Raw genomic sequence first — 20503 nt, 5'->3', positions numbered from 1 at the left:
AGCTGGAACGGCATCATCCTCTATTGATTTGCAGAGATTAGCCAGCAAACAAGCATCTTCATAATCTTGAGTCTTAGATGCCGACGAGACCATGAAGCCTAATGGGCCAATTGAGATGGGAGTATCTGTTGCTGTCGGACTTGATCTGCTGCTTTGTGAGCTGGTATTAGCAAAGTGTTTATGGAGATGTAATTTTCTGGTGGCTCTAAACAAATCAATTTTAAAATTCGTGAGACTGAATTCATCTGGTAAGCAGAAATTTAAACCCAATGATAGAACTTTTTTTTGTTCTGAAGATAGAATTTTATTTGACAAATTAATTATTTGCAGTTCATTCTGCTTCACTTTCTCCATGAAACCTGTTTGCGTTTCCTTTGAGGGCTTTGTTCGGCCCCCCCTCCGGATCTTTTTTCTAAAGGGATGTGGGTTTCTGTCAATAGAGTCGATGCTGGAGTTTCATTCCTTCCGTCTTCAACGCCACTGGAATCGGAGTCGGTAATCCATCCGTCTTTTTGTTGCTTGCGTCGGTTGTATTTCCTTGGCTGGTACTGTTTAGGAGAGTTTCTTTTTTTGTTGTTATATTTATTTTTATTCCATGTAAAAATTTGTCCTGTGGCAAAATCATTTTTGTCTCTGAGAAATTTATCTTTTTTCTGTTGTTTTGTCTCAATTTGTATTATTACTAATTTCTTTTCCAATTTCTTTAAAAATAAATTATTCTGTTGTTCAGTAATGCGGGACTTAAGTTCCTGTTTGGCTTTCTCCATTTGATCACAAAGGATTGTATATTCTTTCTCGTTCTGTCGAACTACCAAAGCTAATAAATTTTTTGAGCATTGTAGATGTATTTCGTCCCATGCTAACTGAAACGTGGGGTCATCTGCAAATTGAGAGATTGTTTAGAGCCACCAGAAAATTACATCTCCATAAACACTTTGCTAATACCAGCTCACAAAGCAGCAGATCAAGTCCGACAGCAACAGATACTCCCATCTCAATTGGCCCATTAGGCTTCATGGTCTCGTCGGCATCTAAGACTCAAGATTATGAAGATGCTTGTTTGCTGGCTAATCTCTGCAAATCAATAGAGGATGATGCCGTTCCAGCTGTAACCGATATTGATAATACAAGTACTGAACTCTTCAAGGGCGGCACAAGCTCTACTTTCATGCCTCCCACATCCCCAGGAAACCTGATTGATTTGTTCCACGATCTTGTGTTAAAGGATGTGGAAGCGGTCTTATACCGCAAACCAAAAAAGAACTTGTCAAAACGAGAGGAATTAGCAGTAAGGGAAATGCAGCAGTGGGAAGATGTGGTCATAAGGAGAGCGGATAAAGGGGGAAATTTAGTTCTGCTTAATAAAAGCTATTATGTCAGTGAAGCCATGTCCCAGCTAAATGATACAAACACATATACCCCGCTGGATCATAATCCAGTAATAAAGTACAAAGAAAAACTGAGAACTTTATTAAATAAATATGTTACACTCGGCACCTTATCACAAAATAAAGCCGAGAAATTATTTCCCCTTTATCCATCTATCCCTCATTGGTATAGCTTGCCAAAAGTACATAAAAACGCTTTATTCCCCCCTGGACGCCCGATTATATCGGGGATTGGCTCACTGACTGAACCCCTATCGCAATTCCTAGACTGGCTCCTCAAACCACTGCTACCGCAAATTCCCTCATTCGTGAAAGATTCAGGAGCATTCCTTACAGCCCTTCAATCCATAGATTGGCAACCGACTTTTGCGCTCACTTCGATAGATGTCGTCAGTCTTTACACACGCATTCCACAGGATAAAGGCATTGAAGCTATTAGAACCATTCTTCTTAATACGGATAAAAATCAAAATTTAATTAATTTTATCACGGAAAGTTTACTTTTCGTTCTATCTCACAATGCCTTTAAATTTGGTGACAAGTGGTTCCTTCAACACACCGGAACCGCGATGGGTACGCCTGTCGCATGCGTGTTCGCGAATTTATTTCTTGCGGTATTTGAGGAGAAATACATCACATCCTCTTCGAACCCCTTTTTAAAATTTATTCGTTTTTTTGTGAGATTCGCTGACGACATCTTTATCGTATGGGATGGTTCCCAGGGCGACTTTGATTTATTTGTCGCACATCTTAATTCTGTCAATAATGAGAACATGCAATTTACAGCTTGCTTTGGAGGTCAATCACTTGAATTCCTTGACGTAAAATTAAATCTTTCTAATGGTACACTTAATACGCAAGTTTATAAAAAACCTAATGCTACTAATAATATGCTGCATTTTTCAAGTGCGCACCCTCTCCATACAAAAAATAGCTTGCCATACAGCCAGATGATACGCTACAGAAAAATTAATAATAACGAAAAAATTTATAAACACCAAATTGAAGAGTTAAAAACAGATTTTCTTAATAGAGATTATCCATTAAAAATTCTGGAGCAAGCCGAGCATAGGGCAGATCAACTCACACAAAGTGCAGTATTAAAAACACGTAAAAGAAAAACACCGTTAGATCCACAGCAAAACGACAAAAAAAGATTTACTTTTACCTTTACACATAGCCCAATAGATAAAGAAATATACGCGGCTATTAACAGAAATTGGCACGTACTACAAAATGACAGAGAATTAACCACTTTAGTAATAAATAGACCAAGGTTTGGATACAAACGTACGCGAAATCTAGGTGACTTAATTGTCAAAAATAGATATTCCCCTCCGGTTAATAATTGGCTTACACAAGCCCAACCAATAGGGAATTACAAATGTGGAAACTGCAAATATTGCAATCTACGATACGTCGAAAATCCTATCCGTATAGGTCCAGTATGCCATAAAGTTCATCAGCTGATTACATGTAAAACTCAATTTGTTGTATATATAATTTTCTGCCCATGTCGCTTCTATTATATTGGCAAAACAATACGCCCGATGGTTACCAGATTCAAGGAACACTATGCCTCTGTTTCGTCGGGAAAAGGTTGTCCCCGATTTATTAAACACATACGAGACCACCACAACGCCGATCCAAATGTACTACGATTCGCAGGCATAGAAATGGTTAAAAATCTTCCACAGGGTGGTAATCGTAACAAAATCCTCTTGCAACATGAAGCAAGGTGGATCTTGGAAACGAATGCACAAGGACCCTTAGGACTAAACGAGAAATTGGACATGTCTGTCTTTTTGTAAACTAATGATATTTTTCCTGCTCTCTCTTTCCTATGCATTTCAATGTAACGAATTCTCGTTAACTTATCAACAGTATTGCTTGCACATAATTTTAACCGCCATGGTTTTAATCTTCACACCTGTGAAAAATAACGTCATACCATTTCCTATAAAGGATGTGACGTTTCTACCATGTGCATGTGGACCCGTGGAAGCGCATAAGCGCGAAACGGCCGTCGTCCTTCCCCCTCCTCTGTCTCTTGTCTCCCGATCCCAGCCGCCTCTCCGCATGACACATGTTTTATTATAAAGACGAATAAAGGACTCTGAAAAAGCAGTGCTGAAGGGTGAGTGCCACATTTCTTTTTCACTTTTCTTGTGATGTTTGTGCTCGGGCCAAGCCTTGTTGTTCTCGGGCTAGCGGATTGTTGTTATCCTTGCCTATTCCGAAGAGGCCTTGGACTCACATCTCTATGGATTTTATTTCTGATCTCCCTGTTTGTTTGTTTGTGTGTTTGTGTGACCGTTTTTCAAAGATGGTTCATTTGGTACCTTTGCCTAAGTTGCCTTCCTCATCCGAATTGGTTCCTCTGTTTTTTCAAAATGTGGTTCGCTTGCATGGTATTCCGGAAAATATCGTTTCTGACAGGGGGACCCAGTTCGTGTCTAGATTTTGGCGGGCATTCTGTGCTAGGATGGGCATTGATTTGTCTTTTTCGTCTGCGTTCCATCCTCAGACTAATGGCCAGACGGAGCGAACTAATCAGACCTTGGAGACTTATTTGAGGTGTTTTGTGTCTGCGGATCAGGATGACTGGGTTGCCTTTTTGCCGTTGGCAGAGTTTGCCCTCAATAATCGGGCTAGTTCTGCCACTTTGGTTTCTCCTTTCTTTTGCAATTCGGGGTTTCACCCTCGTTTTTCTTCCGGTCAGGTGGAGTATTCGGATTGTCCTGGAGTGGATACTATGGTGGATAGGTTGCATCGGATTTGGGGACAGGTGGTGGACAATTTGAAGTTGTCCCAGGAGAAGACTCAGCATTTTGCCAACCGCCGTCGTCGTGTTGGTCCTCGTCTTCGTGTTGGGGACTTGGTGTGGTTGTCTTCCCGTTTTGTCCCTATGAGGGTTTCTTCTCCCAAGTTTAAGCCTCGGTTCATCGGTCCTTATAGGATTTTGGAGATTCTTAACCCTGTATCCTTTTGTTTAGACCTTCCGGCATCTTTCGCTATCCATAATGTCTTCCATCGGTCGTTGTTGCGGAGGTATGAGGTGCCGGTTGTTCCTTCTACCGAGCCTCCTGCTCCTGTGCTGGTTGAGGGTGAATTGGAGTATGTTGTGGAGAAAATTTTGGACTCCCGTATTTCCAGACGGAGACTACAATATCTGGTTAAATGGAAGGGTTATGGTCAAGAAGATAATTCTTGGGTAACTGCTTCTGATGTTCACGCCTCTGATTTGGTTCGTGCCTTTCATAGGGCTCATCCGGATCGCCCTGGTGGTTCTTGTGAGGGTTCGGTGCCCCCTCCTTGAGGGGGGGGGTACTGTTGTGAATCTGCTTTTGGGCTCCTTCTGGTGGTGGCTAGTGGTACTGGTGACTCAGGTGTGTTTTCTTTCTCAGTTCACCTGTTTTCATCAGTAGTGGGGAGCTCCTATTTATTCCTGCTCTTCAGTCATTGCCTTGCCGGCCATCAATGTAACCAGAGCCTTTCTGTTGCATGTTCCTGGTCCTAGACTACTGATCAGCTAAGTTGGACTCTTAGTCCTAAGTTTGTTTGCATTTTTGTTCCAGTTTACAGTTAAGTCTTTCTCTGTAGCTGGAAGCTCTTGTGGGCTGAAATTACCACTCCGGTGTCATGAGTTGACACATGAGTTTTAAAGTAATTTCAGGATGGTATTTTAAAAGGGTTTTCAGCTGACCGTGCAGTTCCCTTTTGTATCTTTCTACTATCTAGTAAGCGGACCTCGCTTTGCTGAACCTACCTTCATACTGCGTATGTCTTTTCCTCTGAACTCACCGTCAATATATGTGGGGGTCTTCTGTCTCCTTTTTGGGGGAATTTCCCTAGAGGTAAGCCAGGTCTGTTTTTTCCTCTACTAGGGTAAGTTAGTTCTCCGGCTGGCGAGAGACGTCTAGGGATAAAACGTAGGCACGCCCCCCGGCCACTACTAGTTGTGTGGTAGGTTTAGCTCACGGTCAGCTCAAGATTCCATCACCCAAGAGCTCGTCCGTTATTTATGTGTCCTGACGTTTCCCTGCCATTGGGAACCATGACAGCTATCACAGTGTTTAATATTGTTAATACAGTGTTTATTATCCCAGTAATACACAATGTAAGAGCCCCGTGATATTGGGATATGTCTGCAAGCAGCATTTTACACAAGATTCAGGAATCCTGCAAGAATCACATGACATGTCATTTGTGTCTTAAAATAGCTCACTCGTCTATGTGAATAGATGCTTATATGTAACTGTTTTGAGAATAAGGGCATTGTGTGTCTTAAAATAGCTCACGCGTGCTTCCCACATAAACACAATGTAACCATTTTACACGAATTTCACATGACAGACATGTCTGCAAATAGCATTTTACAGGGCATTGTGTGTCTTAGAATAGCTCGCTCTTCTATGTGAAAATCCTGCAAGATTCACATGACATGTCATGGCTGCTGTCAGCAGCTGTGTGCCTGACCCCCCTCCCCCTTTCTGAGAACCCAGACAGATGATCAAAACACAGAAAGCTTTTAAATCTTTATTGAAGGAAGAAAAAGTACATTTGTATTAAATTTATTAGATCGTGGAAGAATAAGTACATTTGGTCAGAGATTTAGATCAACGAAGCTGACAATAGCAAGTGTATTTTTGGTTAAATTGATAACCACGATTAGAATGAGTTAAATTTGAAAATGTTGTTGCAGCAAAATCTGATACGGTTCTATCGTTTCTTTGTACATCGCTCGTGAAATGTTGTAAAACATTCTTGAATGGTAATCCCCGCGCTAAATGGTGCAATACATACACGCAGTAATGTCCGCATGTATGGCTATACAGATTTTGGATTTGGGCGCTTTGATAACAATACGCGTCACAATTCTTGTTCAGGAATGTCACAAAATCGCGTGGGAAGATAATATTTTCAGGGCTAAAGCCGTAACTATCAAAAAATATGCCCGTCTTATCATCGCAGAGTACGATTAATACCCAGTGGCGTCCGGCTTGATTCGCCGGGTGTGTATTCACGATATATGCCGCGGGTCTCTGAGTCACTCTTTCTTCCGGAAGCAAATCACACGGAAACATGCCGGCGAATATGCGGCCTGCATAATTATCGGACTTCAGTATCGTTGTAAGCTGCAGACTGTCCATCGTTAATTAAAATCGTACAAGATCTCTCGCCTATTATTAATTTCCAGAATGGTGTGGTTGACTGCAAAAACAATCATATTTATCGTGTGGGGTGTCGCTAGCGCAAAGCGGACTTCAGCACGTAGGTTACCTGTTGAGCGAGAAATGTCCTCCAGGCTCTTGATCAGGCGATAAATCAAAAGCAAACAGAGTGAATCCATCCATAAATTCTTCACGATCTATCGCCATGGCACAATCAGCCTTTTGCTTACCGGATATATGGGCAAACGCCATATACTCTCTGATGGCTAACCCATCATTAAAATTAGGATTATAAGGCCTCGCGGGTATCTGCTGACCGTCCAGATATAAGGCGGCGTGGTTGATGTGGTAGTGGTGGATTTGAAGGGGATTTTTTGCATAAGCCCCACTGAACCCCTCATTATCTACAAACCCCAATATAACAGTCTTTGGGATCTGGCCTAGGAAGAGGTTCTCGTGGTTCGTGATCCATGTCCCCGCGGCGATGCTGTACACTTTCAGACATGTTCGGTCAATAGCGTACTTGGCGGTTGCGGATTGGAGGGCCTGGCTGTGGCCGATTCGGACAGCCGGAGACACCTGCACTCTTTTCACGTAGAGAGCCGGTTGTGAGATTTGCACCTTCAGCGGCTCGGCTTCTGCGGACATGAGGCAGAAAGCATCCATATTTCTTGTTAGCTTAACCTTAAGGTCAAGCCCGTTCAATATTAACTTTGGTTGATTAAATATATCCCCAAAGATGGGCCCCAAGAGGTCGATGGGTTTTGAGCGAGAAGCTGCATCGGCTCTTTTGATAAACCCCGCATTTGCGCCATCCAAGCTCCGGTCATTGTGATGGCCCGCAGTGTCTTTATAGAACAAACCGGCTGTAAATTGTGATGACAGCGTCTGCGAGCTGTAATTTAAAAGGGTCTCTATGTACACTCTATAGCTGTAGAGATTGTCCGATTGTGAGATAAGTCGATCTCCCAGAGTAATATCGACCTGGTTAAAAAGGGTGGCTAGAGGATAGTTTATGAGAGCCACCCGGGCACCATCGGCAATAGCTGTATTATCTTGCTTCACGATGCGACAGCTTATGTACAGCAACGTGTTGTTCAGATCATAATAATAATCGCCGCTCCCAGATATGAAAAATTCCAACGGCCCATTGTCTGACAGAGCCGCAACTGGTTGTACTTCTACAAATAGAGATTTCTCTATGCTTGTTTGTGTCGGGGGTACGTCAAAAATATCCAGTTCAGATTTTGCGCACTCTACAGAAGCGTCATGCAGGAATGCCATGATAACTGATTAGAAGATGTCGTCCGCAGAGCGTCTTACTCATTTCCGACGGTGGCGTCTCTTGGAGGTAGTTTTATTCATGAGCATCGGTGGTAAAGGGGAGCAAGCGCGCCTCTTTCTTTTTTGTGCTTTTTTAGCGACATAAATTATTCCAGATCCGTCTTGCTGCGGTTGTGTATTTATCCGTTTCATAAGGGCCGTTGAGGCGGTCGTGACGGCGTCCGTCGCGATGTTCCAGACCGCCGTCTTTATGTGCGGTTTTACTAATTCTAAGCCTTTTCTGAAAAGCGGCACTGCGCGACGAAATAAGCCTTTAAATATCCCGGCCAGGCCAGAGCCATACATGTACTCGCTCCCGCGGAATCCCTCTAGTCCGTGCCCCGACTGAGCAGTATAGTAGCGGGCATAAACAGCGGGATCTCCATACACCCTTTGAGACACCATTTTACCGTGTCAATACTGTCGCGGTCTGAAATGTAATCGCACTATACACTTGCCGTATCTGAATTTAACCGGCGTAGCCTGGTCTGACATGACTGTAATGTTTATGGAGTCAAAGTGCTGTTTGCACAGCGGTATGTAATCGGGGCGCGTGTAGCGCACAGTGACAATATCATTATCATCGCCGCTAACTTCTACGGTTCGTAACAGCTGAACGTAACTGTCGCCTACAAGTTGGTGCTGAATTATATCAGTGTATACAAAAAGCGAATAAAAACCAGCCTTTGAATTGGGGTAAAAGCGCCGATTCCACGGCATTAAAGCAACGGGGGAGTCATCGACGGTCTGTAGCCCGAAGATAAATTTTAGCTTAGTACCCAGAGCAAACTGTATAGGGGCCGGGTCGGGCAGGATCACCTCTCGGCGTAGCTCATCATACCGTATTCTGTAGGCAGGCGCGGATAAATTCAGCGCTTCTATTCGGGCATTGACCGCGGTAACCAGCTTATGAATGTTCGAGTAAAATCCTGATTTTACGTGATAATGTTCTAACGGTTCGCCGTGTTTGGCAGCGTAGAAGTTCCCTTCAAAAGCCTCAAACGTGTTCCACGTATGGGGGTACTGTATTTCCGTTAATGCCACTTCATAAGCGTCTGAAAGATGAACGGCCCTCGCTAACATGGTGTTATAATTCGATATGGTGTTATCAGGGTAGATATTAATTGACGAATTACTGGGCAGGGTGACGAAAAAGGAGCGCGCTTCCATGGTTATATATCTGTCAACTCCGAAGCCGGGATCCAACTATTGAATTTTTCGGGGTACCTCAGCCATTTGACGAGGCAGTGACTTACACCCCCGACACGTTTTTTTCTCAAAATCTTTTCTACTCTGTAGACGCGATTCTCATCCATAGGTATTTTTTGCAGCTCTTCCTTATAAAATGACACCTCTACAGGGTCCCCGGCTAAATCACTAATTTTATAAAGAGGTTTATGAAATTTATCGGAGACGCCGGTAATTAAAAAAATCTCTTCGCTGTACGTTTTCTCATACCCCTTACAGAATGTATCTTTATAGGCCGATATCCTGACATGATCACCGACCTTTAAAGTCGGTTTAATCGGTTTATTAGCAATAGTAGAACTGTAAATATTGCGCCAGATTTGCATAGCGTTTTTCTCTGTCACTTCAGCGGGAGTACAGCGTATGGTAGAATGATAAGTATGATTGTAGCTATGCACCAAATCCGGTAAAATATCAATATACCTAAAGGTATTATGCTTCGTGAGATAGCGCCACATACGAGTTTTTAATGTGCGATTAAAGCGCTCTACCATAGCTGCTTTCACAGTGTTGTTGGTAAAAAAGTGGTGAATATTATGTAAATTACATAGTTGCTTGACTGACGAATTTATAAATTCTTTGCCGCGATCCGTCTGCAATTTCTTCGGTATGCGCTTATCATTTTGAAATATTAATTCGAACGATCTAGCAACGCTAGCGCCCGTTTTGTTTGACAAAGCCACACACCACGCGTATCTCGATAGAGTATCAATCACCGTCAGGATGTATTTGACATTATCATTTTCCCTTGAATAGTCGATTAAACTTACGAGATCCGCCTGCCATTGCGCGTCAATATTCGAGACGTAAATTTTATTTGTCAAAAAACGTTTTCTAATAGGCTTGTGCAACGTAAAAGCGTCTTGCCTATCCAGCCACTCAGTCACGTCAGATTTCTTTATTCCGCGGTCTCTCGTCGCTCTAAATAATTTGTCTATTCCATAGAATGATCCGGACTCGCTAGCCGTAAAATATTGTTTTTCTAATATGTGATCCCAGGTATTAGACGCCATGATTGAATAAATGAATGTGTCTCGATAATCAGCAGCCTCCTGCTTTCAGAAATTCAGTTGTATAAAATTTTATATTAAACACTGTATTTATACCAAATATTCCAGGCCTAGATAATATATTTCATAGGAGTTAGACACCGCGACTGAGTAAAACGATTGTGTCTCGATGAACACCAGCCTGCGTATTTCAGAATTCAGCTGTATAAAATCTCCTGTTTTAATCCGACTATGTTATGTATGAGTTAATACAGACAGTAATTGTTTGCCTGTGTGTGCTCTGGGCATTAACAGAAGGCATGTGACGGTTCGTAACTGGAGTGTGTTTTTGGGTGTTAACACTTGCCTGGCTTCCTGCCAGTCAGGATAAATACAGCTGTCTGCAGCACACATCCAGCCAGCAGAAGCCAGACGCAGTCTAATCTCTGACCTATTCTAAATGTAAGTATTTGCTGATTTATTTGCGCTCTGATATTATCATTGTCTGTAACATATATATTTGTGCTAGTTATAAACTGAATCTTTGCTAATTCATCATGTACAGCATAGTTAAAATCTGTATTTATCGGCGGTATAGATATAGATGAAACTTTACCCCTTTTTATTTAAGATGGAATTCCAATATCCCCGCGATCAATACAACCCATTTCTTACAAGCACACAGCTAGGTATACCGAATATAATGTACAGAGTATTGGTTCATTCTGATTAAGACATTATATTATAAGTAATTTATATTAATTATATATTCTTGCATTCTTTCTTATTTAAGAGGAGTGTATGTCCCCCGATTATCGCAATAAATTCATCACGCCGAATTATGAACCCTTTGAACACCTAGCCGAGGAGCCGTTAGAAGATAATGAGACTGCTCTTCACCTTATCACAGGTAATTAGATTCTCCTTTTTGCATTTAGATAGGGAAAAATGTCGATGTAACACGGTACTAAGATATTTATCATTCCTGTATCGCGTGTAAGAAACCTATATATATATATATTATCTATGTTAATTTCACATCACAGACAAACACATTTTATATACCGCAACAACTATATTTGCGAGTATGGCATAAATATGTTTGGTATGCAAAACATAGGTAATAAGCACACGCTGAATACGCTAGTTAGGCTGTATTAACAGCTATCAACTACTGTATTACACAAATCATGTCATAATAAATATATGCTTAAATTATTAAAAACAAATAATGTCGCGATCCATCAATATAATACTATTATTAAAACTGACACACCATAAACAGGGTAATGCCGTAAAACTATATTATACTGTATCAGCTGATTTAATCCCTGTATGTAAACACGAGCTATGTACAATTTCTCATACAGATACTGACACGCAGCCATCGCTCTGTATGCCGGAAAACTGGCGTGTTCCCCAAGCATGTGAAAATCTGGATTCAGACGTCGAGATCACAGATGACAAGAACGCTGTAATTTCACCGCTACCCGATGCTTCTAAAGGACGTGGAAATTCGTTAAGCAGGTGTCTCAAGAATAGGAAAGGTAACGCTTCACTTGAAATACATACGATTCTCACTTTTGTGTAGATAATCAATTCTGTGTTAACTAATAGCCGTATTTTATTCACATATGCTAAACTAGTTGCCAGAAAAATTCAATTTGAAAAAGAGAATATCCCCGTCTCAATGAGTTCGAGCAATGTGATGCCCATTAAACCAGGAGCTGCGGATGTACAATTCCCGCGCCATACTTGTAAGTGTATATCTGGTCTGCTCTCTACCGGTTTTATGCAAGTATTGTTACAACGATTTCATGGGTAACTGTCACAGTTAACTTTTCAAATATTACGCAGGGTTATGGATAACACCCGGCGTGTAGCTTTTCCAATTTTACACCGGTTTTGCGGGTAACAGACGCTTGCATCTTTTCTTTTAGATACGCCGGATCTTCAACCACGAGTTCTGCAGCGGCGTAATTACGGATCTGCACGGAATCAACCACAAAGAGCTAATGCGGCCGTGAGAACACCACCTCTTTCGCCCATCTGTGTTGTGGATCGAGAGGAAAGCTACGCGGCACCCAAACACCCCGGGAATCCAAGCCCCAAGATTCCACATCAAAAATATAAGAATGTTTCAAGAGAGAGATCTGCGTCGCAGAGCGTTAGTCCCTTCATAACTCAGGAAGCCAATAGCATACTCAGCAGCCCACAAGTTACTCCTGAAAACAGAGAAATTACGCAGCTCGTCGCTGGTAAGAAGGGTAATAACCGTGGTAATATATGTGTGTGTCAAACTGTACAACCTGCAGATACTGTTCATGCAGGATCTTCTACCGATTTTGTCAATTTATTACCTCTAAAGAAGCGTTCAGTATCACGACGTCGTGTAAGTAAAAAACAGAAAGTTGCTGAACAAACGTCTTACACAGGGAGCCCTGTGTGGGATGATGAACATGTCAAAATGTTTATTGGCATGTCTGCTCAGTATACTCATACCAAACTCGCACAGATCAAACTAAAATCTTTCTGTGACACGTATGAAAGGCTGATAAATGCATGTCCAACACCTGACATTATCGCCGAGCTATATGATTTTAATCTAAATCATGCCTGTGTACATACACCACCTATGAATCTAAATAAATCTAAACCCGCCTGACTAAGCTTGGTTGGGCATGGTTTGAAAAAATCCAGAAGGCCGCAAGCAGCTAGAAGTGGGCGAGAGACAGTTTACAGCGCTATAACCACACAATATCCCCAGAGGCTATTACATGATTCAACTACAGTTTTACACACCTATCATTTTAGATTTGTAAATCTGGAGCTTGTACAATCATTTGTAGAGGCCGTGAATATTGTTCATGACGGCATTCAGTCATTACTGGATAGAATCATCAGGGACATTGAACCTGACGACTTTGTACAGTTAAGGCTTGAAGGTGGCGATACTTTAGACCCTATTTTCGCTACAAAACAAACCCGTGAAGATTTTAATTCTGAATCTTTTTTAAACGACGTTGCCCACACACTTCAAAGTAATGTTGAATTTCTAGCATCCAATTCGTTAAAGCTAGTCGTCACCATCATTAAAAATAGCGGTGTTGTAAAAAGGGAGCATGAAATCTATAGCGGCCAGTCGGTTCATTAAACAAAAGAGCCGGTGACTGTATGATTTTAACACTACAAGAACACAAACATTTTTATAGCGTGTTTTACAACCGCGTATGCTCGATTAGAGCTCTATTCGCTGCTGGACCGGCTGCAGGAGAGGTGCCTTTATCACGACACAGATTCAGTTATTTTTGTACAGAGGGATGGTGAGTGGCAGCCGCCTTTAGGCGATTACCTGGGGGAGCTGACCAGTGAAATACCCGATGGTACACACATCACAGAATTTGTATCCGCGGGCCCCAAAACTTGCGGGTACAAACTCAACACCGGTAAAACTGTCTTAAAAGTTGAGGGGATAACACTAAATGTTGGTAACTCTCAATCTATTAATTTCAACAGTCTAAAAGATCTAGTTCTGGACTACCCGAGCAATTCTGACACAGATACATAGAAACGTATTGTCGTACAACAGCCGTCCATTGTAAGAAATAAAAAGTACTGGGAGATTGAAACGGGGCCGTTACGCAAAACACAAAAGTGCGTTTATACAAAGCGACGACTAATTGACGGTTTCACCGCCCTGCATTTTGGGTATTAGCAGAGTATTGTGGTGATGGATACACGCCTGCAACACCCATTCTCATGCATTCTAGCAGGGCCGTCTAATTCTGGAAAGAGCTATTTTGTAAAACAGCTGCTGTATAATATTGAAACTAATTTTTCTCAGAAACCTGATAATATTGTTTGGTTTTATTCGTGTTGGCAGAAACTATATGATGAAATCTCTCTCTCTTTTCCCCATGCCAGATTTGTGGAGGGTCTGCCGAATACATTCGTAGATGACGAATTATTCCCGCCGGAGAAGGTGAATTTGGCTATTGTTGATGATCTCATGGAGAGTGCTAGTGAAAATTGTGAGATAGAAAAAGCCTTTACCAAGTATGTGCACCACAGAAATCTCAGCATTTTCTACCTGGTACAAAACATATTTTGTCAGGGCAAGAAAAGCCGTACGATAAATTTAAACACAAAATACATGGTGCTTTTTAATAACCCCCGAGATAAATTACAAATTTTAACTCTAGCTCGGCAGATGTATCCCAGAAAAACACGTTTTTTCCTAGAAGCTTTTGAGGATGCCACGTGGGAACCTTATGGGTATTTGCTTGTAGATTTGAGAGCTAATACCCCTGAGGAACTTCGCTTAAGGACCGGATTGTTTCCACCAGCGTTGCCTGCTGTCTATGTTCAAAAGAAAAATGCTTCTAAAAAGTGAATTTTACCCAGGTATCAGACATTCTACGCTGTGTGCGTTGTGATGTAAAGATGTCTGAGAGACTCCGGCGTAACTGGGCTCTCTTAAAAACTCTGGTGAAAGCAACCCCAGCGGTCCGAAAGTCTATTTTGCGCAATGCGAGCAATGATTTAATTACAGCCATAGGCGAGATTGCTTTAAACATCTTAAAAGGCAGGATTCCGCTGAAAGAGCATCAAAAAGGCATATTAAAGAAGTGGCGTAAAGCTATAAGAACCCTGAGCGACAGATCTCAACCCATAAAGAAAAAGAAGCGGCTACTAAAGCAGGCTGGCGGGTTTATCGGACCTCTTTTAGCTTTTGCAATCCCTATAATAACAAGTCTACTCGCAGGAAGATAATGGAGCATACAGAGAAAATGTATCTAGTCCCCAAACAGGAGCTAGACAAACTAAGACCAGCTGCTATAGTTAACATACGCGACAGCGTTATTCATCGCCTTGATGGCGAAATTAGCAACATTTTACAACGTCGTGACATTCCCGATGATGTGAAAATTAAAATGTATAGCACCGTGCTACAACGATAATTGGCGCATACGCGGCAAAGCTCAAAAGAAGTAACGGCTTTAAATCTCGTTAGCACTCCTGATCCTGGTCAGCAACAATTGTCAAATACCGACTCTGATAAAAATCAAGAGATCGCTGAAATTGTCAGCCACATAAGCCAAAGATATAAAAAGAATGCTGAGTTTTTACTAAACAGGTTACTACAGAATAAAAATGTTACAGACTGGAATAATAAAGCTGAATTTATTTTCAAAGGATCCGTAATACCGGGGTCTAACTTACTGGATTTGGTACGTAGTACTACGCAGAGTCATGCTCTGACCGGCCGGAATTTACCTCCGGGTTGGGATTCATTTATGCAGGCTATGGCCGAGCTAAATATACCATCTACAGTTGTTGGTAATCCCACTACTAGGAAGCTTTTAGATGGATTAAAAATTTCCAGCAGCGAGACACACTCTGTATCTACGCCGCAGAAGCTAGCTCCGATGCCGCGTACAATCCAATCTTTACATTCCCTGTCATTAGGTACCACACGTGGAACTCTGCTACCTAAAAAAAGGTCTCTACCGATGCTACAAACCATGTGGCTCACGATGTAAAGAATGTACTGGATAAATATGACGTACATGACTTGTAACACCATATTATTTTGTAAGAAGTGTAGTGATGTATATTCAAACAATGCTATTTATTTTGTAAGAAGTGTAATGATGTATATTCAAACGATGCTATTTATTTTGTAAGAAGTGTAATGATGTATGATCCCTGGACTATTTAATGTGATTGCTTTTATACTCTGCAAGAATTTTACAGCATTGAAATGTCTTTGAGATGTGTTTATTTTACAATAAAATCTTTTACATTTTTACAATACCGTGTCTTTTGCTTTTTTATAAACGTATAAAACACCACGCTTCATACTTGCGGGTGTTGTAATATGGCCGCATACATAATGTCCCCACTATAAATCACATATAAATGAGAATAACAATACTGGGTCTTTGCTTTTTTATATACGTATAAAACACCGCGCTTCATACTTGCGGGTGTTGTAATATGGCCACATACATAATGTGCCCATTATAAAACACATATAAATGAGATATAAACATCTAATATAAAAAACAATTACGGGGATAATATTCACTGTATTAACAAATTAAACTATATCAAAAAGGGAGAGCACAGGGAACTTATCAAATAAGAGTAAACTTTAATACAGCACATTAATCTAATATAAAACAATTACTGGGATAATAAACAATGTATTAACAATATTAAACACTGTGATAGCAGAAACACAGGCTCATTCTCCCTATCATCGGCTTATCAAACAAGAGTAAAGTTTAATACAGCACATTAATCTAATATAAAACAATTACTGGGATAATAAACACTGTATCAAATACAGTGATAATAATATTAAACTATATCAAAAAGGGAGGGGGAGCAGTCACACAGCTGCTGTCAGCAGACAGGGGAGGGGTGGGGTTACACACTTTGATACACTTTGATAGGGGCGTGTCCACCTGTCAAATTGAGTTTGACGAAACCACCCGACGCTCTACTACTCGTGATAAATGGTCAGGTCAGGGGTTCCAGAATCTCCACTAACATTTAAAATTTTTGGGATGTCCGCAATTTTTTGCTAGATTGTCCAGAAATCATTTAGGAGGAGGTTGGCAACCCTGCGCGCGCTGCCGGGAGGGGGGGAATCAGGAGATGCGCGCTGCCGGGAGGCGCTTCCTAGTAATGCAATACTACGAGTCTCAGGCCACACATAGCATTGAACACCAGAGCCCCAGACAATGCAGAGTATAGCATCACTGGGAAGAGTGATCTCTATTTGCAATATATGTACGTACATTTGGCGACTAAAAATTTCATTTGGTTCCTAACTTTTGCCGCCAATAGCGCCTAGGTATTTTTTTTTTGTCTGGAGCCCTGTACTTTTGGTGTCTAAACATTGCGGTTCTTTAATTTTTGTGTAGAGAGACGGTGCCGGGAACAGGGGTCGTCATCTGCCAGCACTGGCACAGAGGGCCCATCATCCGCCACCAGCGGCATCCCACAGCCCGGGCCGTCACGTATGTTAACCATCATTCATTGCGATTTTATTACTGCATACGGGACATTAGAGGGGAGCTGAAATATTGTATACATTACAGATGCAGTTAGGACCAGGCGCGGTAGCACCCCTCCACCATCCGCGACACCTCCCTTCCGCCACTTGCCTTCTTCCCCCGGGTCAGCGGTGTTCTCCCCAGAGGCGAGCAGTGGATCAATTGGTAAGTGACCAAAACTGCGAGCGGTTCCCCACAGCGTGTTCAATTGTTAACCAGATATGTATTTGCCTCCTTAGTCGGTGCGGCACAAGCAAGGGGTTGGGAGGTCAGCAGCTCTTCCGGGGATGAGCAACCGGCGTCCCTTCTCCGTAAGTAGACAGACAGTGGGAGGGGTTATCGGTGGGATGTCACATTTGACAGCGAGAAAAAAAAAGGGTGGCTTCACACACAGCGAGATCGCAGCCAATCTCGCTGCTTAGTGATTATCTCGCTCTGTGTGTGACAGCGAGCAGCGACGGCGCCCCCTGCTGCGCCGTCACTGCCCGCTGAAGAAAGGTTGTACCGTACATAGCCTATAGCCCCCATCACAGTCAGCAATGCGGGGAAGACGACAGTGAGCGCATCGCTGCCGGCGTCTTCCCCGCATCGCAGGAGCGGCGCTGCGGCGCGGCCATACAAGCCGACCACGCGGCAGTGACATCACGGGGTCGCGACGTCACACTTTGCAGCGAGATCTGCAGCGATCTCGCTGTGTGTGACGGGACCCCAACATTGTTGCCCTCTGTGACAGGACCAAGTTGAGTGTGTAGTAAATCTCAGGGTATGTTCACACATGCCGTATTTGCAGCGTAATCTCCATCCGTTCTGTTTGCAGGACAAAAATATAGTTCACACACTGCGTACGAAAATACGCTGCGTATTTTGCATACGCAGCATGTCAATTTTAGCACCGTTTACGCAACTGATTTTATAACATGGAGTCCTATGGCCCGGCCAAAAACGCATAGAAATGAGGTACAGCAGTTGCGGATGCTACACGGAGCTTAGAAAACGCTGCAAATATGCCATGTGTCTACATACCCTTACTGCTACCTCTTCTATCCACAGAAACGCCCACCGCGAAAGAGCTGCTGTCCAGGCAGAAGCGCCTGGAGAAAACGTCAGCGCGCCTGCTGGAGGCCGCGACAGAGCTTGCACAGCAGGTCAAGCTCCAGGGACGCACGCTATGCCATCTGTTGGCCCACCGCCGTGGGAGGTTTTGATTTTTTTTCCATTTTATTTCATTTTATACTTCTTAGAACTTTTATTTTATTGGTTATTTCATGGAAGTTTTGTTTATTTTTTTCATCTTTTTTGTAATAAATGTGTTATTATATTACGGTTATGTTGTGTGCTGATATAATTAACTAGCGGAGCAGGCCAGGGCCAGCCAAGCCAAGGCAGACACAAAAGAGTTGGTTTACCTTTCCATATAGTCTGCGCACAATATGGCTGTCAGCGCAAAAGAGTTGGTTTACCTTTCCGTATATTTTACGCAGAAATGGCTGCCAGCGCAAAAGTGTTTGCTAACCGCCTCCTAAAGTGCCTCCATCTTGTGCGTCCATTTGCCAGATGCACAAGATGGCTGCCAGAGATGTTTTATACATCATTTTACCAAGTACATAGATAAGTATTACTGCATAGCCATAACTATACACAGAAGAAACAAACAACAACTCAAAGATATTTCATACCGTTGATGAGCAAGAAAAGATCCGATGAAGACGCCTGCAGTATACTGAGTATGGCGTTTCCGGACAGGACGCTCCCGGGAGAAGAGGATCGTAGCTGGCGGAGGGTCGTTCTGGACAGGACGCTGGAAAGGCAGAACGTGAAGACGCAGCTCGCAAAAAATATGGAAAGACTGAATCGCTGTAGAGTCGCGGTTTATATTCTGGGACGTCACATCCTGGGTGTCTCCCTGTGGAGAAAAATGCCTATCTGGCTACGCTGCAACGCCCCTAGATGTGTGTCGGGTCGGTACACTCCGGCTGTTTGACATGGAGCTATCAACCAGCGAGAACGAGAAGTGAGTCACAGTTACGTCACTGGATCGATCCTGCATCGTTCTGGAGTTGCTGTGTTTGACGTCTCTACAGCGACCTAAACAGCGATGCTCCAGCGATCTAGTTTAGGTCGGCTCGTTGTCTATATCACCGCAGCGTCGCTGAGTGTGACGGTACCTTTAGACGACTTCCTGATAGTGGGGAAAAACTTTTCTCACTGTCAGGAGCAGGTCAGAATAGTGATGGACACTCTACAGACACTAGGATGGCAACTGAACCTCAAAAAAATCCAAACTAGAACCAGCAATGGTCCAGAATTTCCTAGGGATAACGGTAGACTCCGTGGCGCAGGAGTGTCACCTCCCAGAGGAAAAAGAGGAAAAGATCAAACAAATGATTATGACCACATTAAAAAACCAGAGATGACTTTAAGAAGAGCCATGTCGATGTTAGGGTCCCTAACCTCCTGCATACCAGCAGTAAAATGGGCCCAGTTCCATGCAAGAGAACTGCAATGGTGTGTGCTACAGAACGACCTGGAACTTCAGGGGCAGCTAGAGCAGAAGCTCATTCTCTCACTCTCTGTACTCCAATCGCTCAGGTGGTGGTTACAGATAGTCATCTCCGAGAGGAGTTCCCTGGACATACACAGCCTCCAAAGTAATCACAACCGACGCCAGTCCATGGGGATGGGGAGCTCACTCAGACACACTATGGGTCCAAGACCCCTGGGCTCAAGAGGAGAAAAATCTTTCCTCAAACGAGTGGGAACTCCTAGCGATCGAAAAAGCTCTAAAGAGGTTACTTCCACACTTGACTGGGCATCATGTGAGAGTCCTATCAGACAACCGAACAGCGGTCGCATACGTGAACCACCAGGGAGGCAACCGTTCTCGGTCACTGATGCACATAACCAAGAGACTCATGACTCAAGCCGAAAGGTATTTCATTTCATTATCGGCCCTGCATATTCGAGGTGTGGACAATATAAAGGCAGACATTCTAAGCAGGAACCACTTAAGGCAAGGGGAATGGTCCCTGAAAAAGTCAATTTTTCAACGGATAGTACACATGTAGGGAAGACCCAGTGTAGACCTCTTTTCCTCGAAAGCCAACAAAAAAGTTCAAAAGTTCTACTCCCTGAACCCAGCAGACAGGCCGTTGGCAGTAGACGCCTTCAGCATAGAATGGACGTCAGGACTCCTGTATGCCTTCCCACCGATATGTCTAATCCCAGCAGTTCTGAAGAAGATCAGGGAGGACAAGGCCAGGGTAATTGTAATACCTCCCTTCTGGCCGAAAAGACCATGGTTTTACTGGCTGAGA

The 20503-nt window shown here is 42.9% G+C and overlaps 1 protein-coding gene and 1 long non-coding RNA gene across 2 annotated transcripts; both read left to right on the top strand.

The window, feature by feature from the left end:
* The first annotated feature begins 10551 nt into the window (after nucleotides 1-10551).
* On the top strand, nucleotides 10552-15929 carry LOC143769286 (uncharacterized). Its single transcript, XM_077257796.1, has 7 exons — nucleotides 10552-10584; nucleotides 10754-10811; nucleotides 10916-11032; nucleotides 11493-11669; nucleotides 11769-11879; nucleotides 12063-12380; nucleotides 14047-15929. The coding sequence occupies exons 2-7, from the start codon at nucleotides 10754-10756 to the stop codon at nucleotides 14076-14078; spliced, it is 813 nt and encodes a 270-aa protein (XP_077113911.1). The 5' UTR covers nucleotides 10552-10584; the 3' UTR covers nucleotides 14079-15929.
* A 953-nt stretch (nucleotides 15930-16882) lies between these two features.
* LOC143769285 (uncharacterized) lies at nucleotides 16883-18571 on the top strand. Its single transcript, XR_013214324.1, has 3 exons — nucleotides 16883-17354; nucleotides 17429-17500; nucleotides 18240-18571. It is a non-coding gene; the product is annotated as an uncharacterized LOC143769285 (long non-coding RNA).
* Nucleotides 18572-20503: the final 1932 nt, after the last annotated feature.

The sequence above is a fragment of the Ranitomeya variabilis genome, chromosome 4, assembly GCF_051348905.1.
Source record: "Ranitomeya variabilis isolate aRanVar5 chromosome 4, aRanVar5.hap1, whole genome shotgun sequence".
Classification (NCBI taxonomy): Eukaryota; Metazoa; Chordata; class Amphibia; order Anura; family Dendrobatidae; genus Ranitomeya; species Ranitomeya variabilis.
Note: the sequence above shows the minus strand (reverse complement) of the source record. Positions and strands in the feature narration are given on the sequence as shown.

Coding starts and splice junctions, on each gene's coding strand:
- LOC143769286 (XM_077257796.1), top strand. CDS start 10,754: ATGGAATTCCAATATCCCCGCGATCAATACAACCCATTTCTTACAAGC. Junction 10,812..10,915: donor TCTTACAAGCACACAGCTAG/GTATACCGAATA, acceptor TTCTTATTTAAG/AGGAGTGTATGTCCCCCGAT. Junction 12,381..14,046: donor AATTACGCAGCTCGTCGCTG/GTAAGAAGGGTA, acceptor TCCCCATGCCAG/ATTTGTGGAGGGTCTGCCGA.